Source organism: Chiloscyllium plagiosum, chromosome 8 (assembly GCF_004010195.1).
Source record: "Chiloscyllium plagiosum isolate BGI_BamShark_2017 chromosome 8, ASM401019v2, whole genome shotgun sequence".
In the NCBI taxonomy this organism is placed as follows: domain Eukaryota; kingdom Metazoa; phylum Chordata; class Chondrichthyes; order Orectolobiformes; family Hemiscylliidae; genus Chiloscyllium; species Chiloscyllium plagiosum.
Window position 1 is genome coordinate 93,907,124 of NC_057717.1, and position 12,895 is coordinate 93,920,018.

The 12,895-nt window shown below is 38.7% G+C and overlaps 1 protein-coding gene across 6 annotated transcripts in view; it reads right to left on the bottom strand.

The window, feature by feature from the left end:
• The window catches only part of brd4 (bromodomain containing 4), a 177,679-nt gene that overhangs the window by 66,378 nt on the left and 98,406 nt on the right, over window positions 1-12,895 (bottom strand). For 5 of the 6 annotated variants that reach the window (XM_043694781.1, XM_043694780.1, XM_043694778.1 and 2 more), the window contains 2 exons: window positions 4,484-4,612; window positions 2,052-2,258 (listed from right to left, as the gene is read on the bottom strand). In XM_043694781.1, coding sequence (XP_043550716.1) covers window positions 2,052-2,258; window positions 4,484-4,612 — 336 coding nt within the window. Of the gene's footprint in view, window positions 1-2,051; window positions 2,259-4,483; window positions 4,613-6,957; window positions 7,049-12,895 lie in introns of all 6 variants that reach the window. The other variant, XM_043694782.1, reaches the window with a different exon arrangement.

Genomic DNA, 12,895 nt, shown 5'->3' on the forward strand with positions numbered 1-12,895 from the left:
TCCAGCAGGCTAAGATAAAAGGTAGGGAGGAGGGACTTGGGGGTGGAGCGTCGGAAATGCGATAGGTGGAAAGAGGTCAAGGTGAGGGTGATAGGTCAGACTGGGGTGGGGGCGGAGAGGTCAGGAAGAAGATTGCAGGTTAGGAAGGCGGTTTCCTCATTCCCCCTCCCCCCCACCTTGTCTCAGCCAAATCCATCGAACTCAGCACCGCCTTCCTAACCTGCAATCTTCTTCCTGACCTCTCTGCCCCCACCCCAGTCTGACCTATCACCCTCACCTTGACCTCTTTCCACCTATCGCATTTCCGACACACCTCCCCCAAGTCCCTCCCTACCTTTTATCTTTGCCTGCTGGACACACTTTCCTCATTCCTGAAGGGCTTATGCCCAAAACGTCAATTCTCCTGTTCCCTGGATGCTGCCTGACCTGCTGCGCTTTTCCAGCAACACATTTTCAGCTACAAACCCCTAGCCCAATTCTTGATATTTACCATCCAGAAAAACAAAAGCAAAAGATGCATGAGAACACAACCACCTGCAGGTTCCCCTACAAGCCATATACCAGCCTGATGTGGAACTATTTTGCTGTTCCTTCACTTTGAGATATAATCCAGAACTTCCTTCTGAATGGCACTATGGGAATGTGTACACCACATGAACTGTAGTAATCAAATGGCACCAAATCGAAGGACAATTAGAGCAAGGGAATACATGTTGGCTTTGCTAGACACAAAGATCACGAATGTATTAGAAATAACGTTTCAATAGTTTGGTGTATAAAGCTCTTAACATTCAAGCCCAGAGAGAAACTTGCGACTCGACTATACGTAATTTTTTTTAAAATTTGTTTTGAATATAGCCAATTGTTAAATGTACAACTGCAATGAAACTATACTATAGCCCAACATATCAAGTTATCAATTATATGAACAGGGATCAGTAGAGTAATAACTGTATTCTGTCCTGTTTTAATATTTGATCTTGGGTACTTTTCCAGAGTTCTAATCCAGTGCCCTACTCATAATAGCACCTTCAGGTCATTAGGCACAATACGTTAAACATACTAAAACTTAAAAATCATGTTTGTGAAAAATAATTCATAACTAGGCTAAGAATCCAAAAGATGCATACAGAAACAATGAAGCCATAGATGGGTTTGGACTAAGAACTGACTGAATATGTGATTTAAGTGGAAGTGACAGCAATATGGAGACACAAGGATACGTAAAGGATACACTTGAAAAAGGGAAGCAGTGGCTGGGGATAGCGTTCGGATAAAGAAAAATGCTTTATTAGTTATGCTGCATGAGTTATTAGCTGTTGCAGTGTCCTTGCAACGCTCTGCAATCCAAAAAGCCTGAATTAAATTATACAAACGTGCAGGATGCATAGAAATATAAATAATATGGGTAACTGCAGATGAAGACAACATTTCAATGTGAACATTACAGAAACCTGGGCTGGATCAGGCCACATCTCATTCATGAACTAATCAAATTAATCAAACAAAGTCACTGCGCACCAAACAGTCAAGTTCAAGTGAAACAAACTATATCTCAATCCCAAAGAGGACAACAATCTCAATCTCACTTGTTAGTCTCAAAACACTCAATTTTGGAAGGAAAGTAGAATATTTCAGCCTTTTGCCCAATACTACCCATGATTAGATCACACCCATTGATGCATAAACACTACAATCACAAGCCATATACAGAGGAACCTCAATTATCTGGCATTTGATTATCCATCAAGATCCTGGCTAAACTATGTTATCCGGTATTCAATTACCCAGAATTTGAATAACCGAATGAAATGCTCCCCACCTGTGTCTTTCAGATAATTGAGATTCCTTTGTATTTCAAATTTGCAGTCGATATACTGACTATTATAATTCCTAATGAAAGGTTTCCTGTAGTTAAGAAGCCACAAATTTTTAAGCTACAAACGATCATCTCTGGATTGTTTATTTCACCTGCTTATCACAGATTGTAAAATAAAGTGCAAACTGAAATTATCCAGAATAAATCTGTACAGTCACCTTAGAGACAGTACCTGTTCTTGAAGTTCAGCCAGCCTCTGCGCCCGCTCCTCCTCTGAATCATCTGTGCTACTGTCACTGTCAGAAGAACTGTCACTGCTACTGTCACTCGAGGAAGAGGATGACACTTGATTTGTCGGAGGTGGCAAAGGAGGAGGAGATGGAACAATTGGCTCAACAGGCTCATCTGGTATTTTTGCAAAACGCATCTCAAACACATCCTGACAAAGACAAAAACACCAAAATGAAGAATGCCAGTTTTTAAATCATTGACCTGTTTTGAGTACTAGGATGAGTGCACAGACAAGAATCAGGAGTAGGCAGTTCACCTCCGTTCAATACTGCACACGCAATACTCCGTGTGCCTCTGTTCGATACTATCATGGCCAAATTCTGCCTCAACCACACTTCCCTGCCCATTCCCAATAACATTTCACTCCAATACAAATTAAAACTCTATCGAGTTCTTAAATTTAGTCCATTTCCCAGCTACCACTACACTCTGGGGTAATGAATTCCATAGATTCAAGAACCTTTGACAGAAGTAACTTTTCAGTTTTAAAACTGCTACCCCTTTTTCTAAAACTGTAACCTCTTGTTCTAGATTGCCCTATAAGAGGAAACACCTCTCCACATCCACTCTGTCAATCCCCTTGAGCATCTTGTATATCTCAATCAGATCCCCCCTCATTCTTCTACATCTCTCAATTAAAGGGAGCAAAATTGCATGCAATTCTCCAGTCTTACCAATGCCTTGTACATTGCAGCAATATTTCCCTACTTTTATCTCAATTACTTCAGGAATAAATACCATTAACTTTGTGCTTTAAAAAATGTTATTCAGCATAATATTACTCAATATGTACAGCATCATTTCAAGCCTATTATTTTCCACTAGCACCTCATGACTAACTATGCTAAGTCAAAGTTCAAGCATCTTCTCACATAAACCAGTAGAGATGAACTGGAAAGCAAGTTCAGCCTGACGACAAGGTAACAAACCAACAAGTTTGCTAAGTGCCCTCCTCGGTTCAACAGTACTCTAAGCACTAGCAGAGCCAGTTCCAGCTTTCTTAGGTTGGGGATGGGTTCTCTGCTAATAAAATCTTACTTGAAAAACAACGGAAAACAATTCTTAAAAGACGACTTCTTGTATTTTACTGGTGAGCACAAAAATGTATAATGTTATCAAAATCAACTGTGTCACAAAACATCAGGAATTGAGCAATTCCTCTTCTCTCACTTCAAAATAAGAGATAGTGCAACAGTAAATGGATGAAATTAAGGTTGACATGAGAGTACACATAAGAACCATCCCTTTTAACTCATTTACAAAAATTAGGATACCAAAAGGTGGGGACTGTTATCTTTTTGAAAGTTTATCATCCAGGTTTGCTTTGTTTGAAAACTTGGAAGACTGTAAAAGGTCTAAAAGATGCAAATTTAATACCAGTGAATGTTGGCTTCAGTATTGGCTCACACTCAGCTACATCTTCCTTAATGATTAATTGCTGCACAATCTATCATAAACTTAGTAAAAGGAAGCCATACATTGCATTGCGTTTAATCAGTAGTCGTTCTTTAGCTGGAAGCATGATTTCCAAGCATCCATGCTTGGATACTTTCCAAATCCACTTGATTCCATGTTATAATAATTCAGATTAAAAATATTCTCATTTCTTTTTCAGTCTCCATAACTACATTGCCTTATGCTTATTTTTATACCAAACTGATCTATGAATAAAAACTTTCAATTTTAGAATATCAGGACTTTCCTCAACCTTGTGCTTCAAGTAAAATACAATTTGGAGTCTTTCTTCATAACTTTCAACATGCCCAATTCTTTCACCACACTCCAATAAATTCATCACTGTTCCCTTTCCATTGTTCTCAAAATAGAGTAACTAGAACCAAACAGCAATTTCCAATTATTACCGGACAAATGACAGGCGATAAACATAACTATTTTCACATGTTAGTAAGTCACTGTTCAGAGCCTCAGGACCTCCCAAAGCATGAAGTGTAATCAGCAAGACAATGCAAGTAAAAAACAGTTAAACGCCAAATGGGAAGACTGGTGAGACCCAAGAACATCAACTGAAGTAGCACCTCTAATAATGGAATTTACTATTAATATGACACAAGTATCAATCTGGATTATGTGGAAGCATATCCTGAACATTCACAGTCAGAGGCAAGAGAATGATAGACTCTGGATTGAAACCTCAGTGACCAAAATTAATGGTCAGTATCTTTCCTCCTCCTCCCCTCCACCAACACCCCCCAAGAATGTGAACTCACTCCAAAAAACAAATTGGAGCAAATAACGATTACACCAGAGTTCTTTATCCTGAAGCAATTCATCAGGCATGATTAAAACAGAAAACTTTACAGACCAACAAGCAAAACTCAATACAGCATATCCCTGTTAAGTACCAATACCAACCTGCAGTTTTCTTGCCATGGCCACCACCTCATGGTCAGGAGGATTATACTTGTAACAATTAGAGAACATCAACCGAACATCTGCGGCGAATTCTTGAGCATCACCATACTGTCTGTTGTCCATTTTTGACTAGAAGAACAACAGGAAATTAAGTCAAAACATGTGAGATTCACAAACATGTTTGTAATCAGTTAGGAACCACTGTACTGCTGGAACTACAGAACTTCGATCAAAACAAAAATACTACAATTTCTAAAGATTTTGGGTGGAATGTTGAAGAGACTTGCATACTGCTTTCTGGGCTATACAGCCAAACCTAATTGTATCAAAAGTATCAAAATCAGTGCACCTAACAAGGAACTACAATTCCAGTGCAACGTTACAAGTATAAAAAAGTCTGCGAGACGAGTGAATCCTCCCAGAAGGAGCAAGGAAGTGGAGAACAATTTGCTCTGACATGAACTTGTTTTTTAAAAAATGCCTTTTTTGATAAAGGGAAAATTTTATCCTCTACTCTTCATAGTAACCAGATTTATATAAAGCAGGAAAAAAAAAAATGCACAAAATGCAGTGTAATATCCCAATACCCCTCTATGCAGGTCACAAGAAAACATTCAAAGATGTTATTCAACAATTTCTTATTCTCCCCAAGGTTCATATTAAGTACATCCTTATGTAAAACTTTCAGTTCAATGATTCCTCTTTTATGCTCCCATGCTCCTCATAATCCCTCAATAGCATTTTGCACAACAGAATCTGCCACCTACACATGCCTCCATCACAACTGAAGCACAACATCAACAGTACCTATGTGTATCCTAAAATACTAATTAATTGGCCTTCTGTAGTATCTTGTAGAAGTAACCTGAAATATATACTTTGTGCTGTACAGAATATGTCAATCAGAAACAAGTCAGATATATTAACGGTGTTGTTCAGTCACCTTCCATTGCTATTCAGATCCCAGACTTTCAAATTGTAAACACTTATTTATTCTCGACGTGCTCCTCAACTTGAATGCCTGTTTCTTGGCTCCCAACCCCTGACACTTGGACTCCATAAGAGGCAGCATGAGCTGCACCATTTAATCACAAATGGAAAGTAAGCCCATTGAATAAACACTTGCCCTGTTTCATATTACCATTCCAGGCCTCAGGCCAAAGTACTTGACTTTAAGTACTTTAGAAGCATAGTCATTGTTGTAATATGGGAAATGTAGCAGTCAATTTGCACACAAAATACAAAACAATTCAACAACAGTCTCCCCCATACACACCCACCCACACCAATAGCAGAAATTCCCATCAAATGCAAGGTAAGCTCATTAGAAAAATTATTATTCCATTATAGACCAAAAATTTAAATAGGCTTGAAAAATCTAGTTTAGATGTTGAGTAAGCAGGTACATGGTTATTAATGCCAAACCAACTGATTAAACCCATGGAGGTACACATTAATTGTGGTAACCATAATTAGGCAACAGGATCTACAGAAGGTGACATCATGATTGACCAATGATAAAACAATGAGACTGAACAATATAACAGACAATCACATCAGTATGAGTCAGCGAGATTGCTCAAAACAATATATGTACCACATAAATAAGATATTCAATTAAGAAATTAAACATTTTATGAATGGATCACTTGTTTCGAAGTTGAGCTAATGAGAGACAGTCTGCAACTTAGGACCTTACAAAAAATAAGCATGTAAACAAATCAATTTTATATTAGGTTTCCTACAGTGTGGAAATAGGCCCTTCAGCCAAACAGGTCCACATCGACCCTCCGAAGAGTAACCCATCCAGACCCATTTCCCTCTGACTAATGCACTTAAGACCAAGGGCAATTTAGCATGGCCAATTCACCTGATCAGCACATCTTTGGACTGTGGCAGGAAACCGGAGCACCCAGAGGAAACCCACGCAGACACGGAGAGAATGTGCAAACTTCACACAGACAGTCGCCCAAGGCTGGAATCGAAATTCATTACTGTGTGGCAGCAATGCTAACCACTGAGCCACTATGCAGCCGCATGGTGAGCAATATTCTATCAATCCAATTCACATTTATAGTCTCAATCTATTGATGATAACTAGAGGTTTCAAACACATGACCTTAGTGCAATACTAAAAAAACTGGTTCATCTCTAACATTATTATAAACAGGTCCAATGGCAGCAGAAGTCACCAAGTAGTCTTTTATTGCCACATCTACTGCAGTGGGGAAACTCACATACATTCTCCAAGCTCTCCCACCACATTCTTTGATCTTTAAAAATCCCCAAATCATAACTTTTCTTGGTTCTTATTAGATCTTTAACTGCCAAGCCTCAGGATGTGTATGTATTTAAAACCTCCTCCCAAATTTTACTTGATTTCTGTCCAACTCCTCCATCTAACCTCACATCTCGTCCAAGTCCCTAATGTATTTCAAGGTCCTCAATGCCCCAAAACAAACAGATTAACTTGCCTTACAAAGTGGATGCACAGAAGTAAGCTGAGTGATCCTTGTGTGACTGTAGAACATTTCCCAGACTTCTCCAAAGACCATGTAAATGCAACTGAAATTTATAAGTTTGAGAATAAACCCCTTTTTGCTTCTTATATTGCATTGAGGAACACACAAATGAAACAAGTTAAAAATATGAAAGGATCATCAATTCAGTTTCATTTTTGAGGACTTTGATATCTTCTCCTTCCAACTCTTCAGTTCTCCTTGATCCCATACAAGAATTAAATGGAACAGTTTCACCACAGCAGGTAGGCCTTATGAGAGAATAAGGCAGTCTGGATGATAAGTGCCGACATGGAAGGGAAGACCAAAAATAAAAACATATTACAAAATCTACATTACATTTTTAAATGAAAAGCGCACAAAGAATTTTAAAGTCCAAGAATTTTAAAGACTGCGATGGTGTGACAAATCCACATTCATAAACACAAAAGTATAAGACTTGCAACCTGATATTGGACTTGAAGATTTGCCATGCTCAATGTAGACAGCCAAGAACAATGGAGGCATTCCTTTTACTACAGTTGGCAGTGGAGCTGCTGCAGCACTTGCCTCCTGCTTTAAACAACAGCAAATGCATAGATATTATGAAGCCACAACTAAATTATTCATAGGTGATGAGGAGGTTTATGTCTACAAGATTTGTTTTCAGCAATCTCAACAATTGACTGACTAATTGTTGCACATTTACCGAGATACAGTGAAGAGTGTTGTCTTGCATGATATATATGCAGATTGTACCATATAAAGTGCATCAGAGGAGGACAGCAGAATGCACAATACAGTGTTATAGCTGCAGAGAGAGATCAAAATTAACAATTGAGAGATCCACTCAAAAGAAAAAAGGACTGAGATGCACTCAAAAGTCTGATAATAGCAGGGAAGCAATTGTTCTAAAGTCTGTACATGTATTTATTCTTTTACATCATCTGCCTGACCAAAGAGGATGAAAGTAAGTACACCAGTACGGAAATTGGCTTTCACTATGTTGGTTGCAACAAGTATAGACAGAGGCAATGGATGGAAGGCTAGCTTGCGTGATGGACAGTGCTCAGACTTACTGCAGTTTCCTGTGGTCTTGAGAAAAGTAGTTGCCATACCACGCAGTGACGCATCCAGATAGGATGCTTTCTATAGTGCATCTACTAATATTATTAAGAGTCCTTCTAGACATGCTGAATTTCCTTAGCCGCCGAGGAAATAGAGATGCTATTGTGTTTTCTTAAACATCACAATGACGTGGATAGACCAGGACAGATGGGTGATGATCACCACTGCCAGAAACTTTATGACCATCTCCACATCAGCACCATTAATGTGAATTTAAGGGCGTGCCCTCCACTCTGCTTCCTGAAGTCAATGACCAACTCCTTCATTTTGTTGACATCAATGGAGATTGAGTGCTTAGTAGCATGGTGTGACAACAGCAATCTCTTTCCGGTATTCTGACTCGCTGTTACTTGAAATCAGACCTACAAACGGGCGGCACGGTGGCACACAGGCAGCACAGTGGCACAGTGGTTCAATTCCCGCCTCAGGCGACTCTGTGTGGAGTTTGCACATTCTCCCCGTGACTGCGTGGGTTTCCTCCCACAATCCAAAAATGTGCAGGTTAGGTGGATTGGCCATGCGGCGACTCTGTGTGGAGTTTGCACATTCTCCCCGTGACTGCGTGGGTTTCCTCCGGGTGCTCCGGTTTCCTCCCACAATCAAAAATGTGCAGGTTAGATGGATTGGCCACGCTAAATTGTCCATAGTGTTAGGTGAAGGGGTAAATGTAGGTGAATAGTTCTGGATGGGTTGCACTTCGGCGGGTCGATATGGACTTGTTGGGCCGAAGGGCCTGTTTCCACACTAAGTAATCTAATCGAATAATAGCGTCATCAGCAAGCTTGTAAATGGAGTTGGAGTGGAATTTGGTCACAGTCCGGACTGTGTAAGGAGTATAGTAAGGGGCTTAGTACACACTCTTGAAGGCACCAGTAAGGATTATGGTCAAAGAGGTGCTGCCGCCTATACTTAGATTTGTGATTTATGGGCAGGAAAGTTGTGGATCCAATTAGAAGGGATAGCCAAGACCTAGGTCTCAGAGTTGAGAGAGGAATTTGTTTGTAATTGTGTTGCCGGTGGAGCGTGACATCGGTATCCTTGTTATCCAAATGTTCCAGGGATGAGGGCTGGGGCAAGGAGACGGCATCTGCTGTGCACCTGTTGCGTGGGCAGGGATATTGCAGAGGATCATGAGCTTTCACTACCATCTCAAAGCATTTCATAATTATGGAGGTCAGAGCCACCGGATGGTAATTGAGGCACGCTGCATGAACATGCTTCAGCACTTGAATAATGGCTGTCTTCTTGAAGCAGGTGGGGACTTCAGATCATGTTAAGGAGAGGTTAAAGATGTCTATGAATAATTCACCAGCTGGTCCACACAGGATCCAAATGCAAGACCAGTGTCTCCATCCTGGTCAGTCGTTTTCTGTGGCTTCAGTCTCAAGCAGGCCAATCTAAATTCTGCAGCATGACCATGGGTACAGGTGCATCCGAGGCTGTCTGAATAGGTGACATCATCTCACTGACCTTCTCTTCAAGGCAAGCATAGAATGCATTGAGCTTGTCGGGTACAGACGTACTGTTGCCCCAGATTCTGTTTGACATTGCTTTGTAGTCAGTTATGACATATATGGTTGTTCTGTGTCTAATGTTATCTTTAACATGTTCACGAGAATTCAGAACATTCTCAATGACATTTCTTTCATATTTAAATCCTGCAGCTTAGTAACAATGAATAGCAATTAACAATCATTTGGCCAGCACTGTTCAACATTTGACAAGAATGCTAGACAAATACTAGCGAGAGAGATCAAGGAAATCAGATTTTTTTTAAAATGCAGTAATGCATCATTGCCACATTAAATATTGAAAACATTTAGTTGTTGCTTCGGTGGCTGTATGTGATAATGCAACCTTTTTGTTTTGCTCAATAACTAGTTCACTGTGATAATGAAATATGGCATTTATCCAGTTACTACAATCTAAGCAAATAATCTTGATAAATTTTCTTAAAATAATTTATTCAAGGCCTCAAATATTCAACAGGTAATTAATAGGTTAATACACATCAGCAATTTAAAGATCCAAGGATCACTGTGCCTATGGCAGGGATTGCATAATTGGGAATAAAGGGAAGAAGTGAACAACCGACTCCAAACCTACCTAATCTCTGGAGGACTGAGCCAACTACTGAACATTTACAACTTGAAAAGCTACCAACACAAGCAGAAGAGCCTAAAAAATTCGACTTGCTTCACAACCATATGATGCAACGGATATTTGCTCCAAGCTCTATACTGCATACCAAGATAGCATTTTATTTGCAGTTACAACTATGAAATTGCTCCAAGACATATTAAAGAAGTTTCACATTAAAAACTGTGGTGTAGTCAAGTCAACAGACTAAGCGGTCTTTGATTATAATCATATGGGATTACAACATGGAGTACAGCCCGCAAAAACGAGTAAAATTCATCTAAAGTCAATCTTTTCCAGTTATTCTAATTGCCCTCAACCTTACTTTGTTTCCCCAGCAGTCAGTAGGCTTAAAATGTGTATTCCCCCCATGAATTCATGCCTCATGATATTATTTCGACCACTTCCATGGCCATTAAAACATCTCAAAAATGCTTCCTTGAGGAGGAAAACAATGGGATGAATGAATCTATCCTGCATGGACATTGACTCTAGTCAGCTGTGGTACTTTGATTTTATGGAAGGATTTAAAGTGCTCGGATTTGAAAGATTTATGCAATTAATTACTGCAATTAAAATTTAAAGGAACATAACCAACAATTTATGATCACAGGTAGCTCTGAGGCGATGGTGGTGATTGGAATCCACTCTACTCCCAAATGCTTGAAGAAACTATCCAATTGGCCTCATTTCACAATTCCGGGTTTAAATAAAAAGAAAATGACAATCAAAACCATTCAACATCTTGAATCTCTATTAAAACATTCTGGAACCACTGGACTTTCAAGAATAACCCCGAATTCTCTTGTCTCACTACAGAAATTCCCTTGTGCCAGTAAATTTCCATTGTAACCTCCAAGAGCTTGCATCTATCCTAAAGCGAGTTTTCCAGGACTGGAAAACACAACAGGTGAGGCATATTCAATGACCTAAAAGGTATAGCACAATTTCCATGTTTCCATATGCCATTTACAAAGTCATGAATTTTATATGCATTTTTTAAAAATCTTAATTTGTCATCTTCAGAAGTTCCTGCAAGTAAACCCAATGCTTTTCTATTCTCCCACTAAATTTAGTTGTAATTCAGTATACACTGCCTGTCCTTCCTTCCAAAATGCATCAGCCCACACTTGAATTTTCTCCACCATGAACTTTTTCACAAGTCTATACCCTCCCAAATCTTGATTTTTAATATTGGGTCATTTATAAATTGTGCCATGAGTACTCAAGTCGAGGTCATATCTCAAAGAACAGTATTTCTAATTCTGTTCACAGGAAACACCCCTATATAATACTAACATTGTATTTGAAACAACCACTCAAAAGATTCAGCTGAATAAACATTTTTGTATTAAAGTCTTAATTATTTTGCGAGATCACATGATTATTCAAATAAAAATAGGTTTGTATTTAAACTTTTATTGACGAATATAAAACACCAAGAAAAATAATTCTCAGCATTCTTTTAATAATGGGAACAAGAGCTTAGGCAGGGTTCAACTCCAAAATGCAACAATTTTTAAACATTTTAAAGTCCAAATTGGTGTTTCTATAGACTACGTGCATGCATTCTATGTATATGATGATACATCAAGGCATTATCCCATGCAACTTTATCCAGGTGCTCCTGTTGAATTCTGTACCATTGCTGCTATTGCCCCTTAATATCATAGGCATTTATTTTGCTGTTTTATTTGGCACGTTATCAAACTCCTCTGAAGTACATTTTTAAAAATTGCTCTTATCCACTCTCCCAAAAATTAAAAAATATCAAAGTAGTCAAATAAGATTTGCCAGCAACAAATTCTTATTGGTTGTCAACATTAAATATTAATAAATGTTATTTTCAATAACCTATAGATACTGTTACAATGAAGTCAGGTTGCTTGGTTAGCAGGTTACTGATTTTGTTTCATGCCTTTTGAAAAAGTTTCAACTCTAATTCTTTGGGAACCCTCATTCCTTATGATTGGAAAACTGCAGCCCAAGTTTCACCGCTGATCAGTTAACTTAAAGAGAAATCTCACAGCTATGTATTTTAAAAGCTTAGCACCGCCAACCATTTAAACACCTCCTAGTTATCTATTTCTACTTTAGACAATTTGACTATTACTTTCTTTTTTACAGTGATATGAGCAGCATCCATTTTTGTGAAGGTAATATACATGTTTTAACACAGAACCATAAATGAAACTAAATACAATTCAATTTTTTGCTTCTGCTAAGCACCTTACAAGTTACTGAAATTAAATGCAATTTTTAGGCTTTTCTTAATTTGGCTCATATTCCCGGATTTTAATTCATTTCCAATTGTTTGACTCACCAGTCTACACACCTTTATTCCAGATAGCTTTACAACCTAAAAATTAGCCATATCATAAAGATTAGTTACATCACTGTCTCCCGGAATTGCTTTAGGGAAGACGCTTACGTTCAATCTAGCAATTCACATGAACAGTGCACCAAAGATTGGAAATCTCAAGAATGAGGAGCACACAAAACAAATCCCAATCAATAGAGATTAAATTAAATTAGTGTCCTCTACTCAATAAACACATGCACTGACACTCAAGTGCAAAGGTCCAAAAGAAACAATAGGACAGGAGTAGGCCATATGGCCCTTCAAACCTGGTCTATCATGATGATC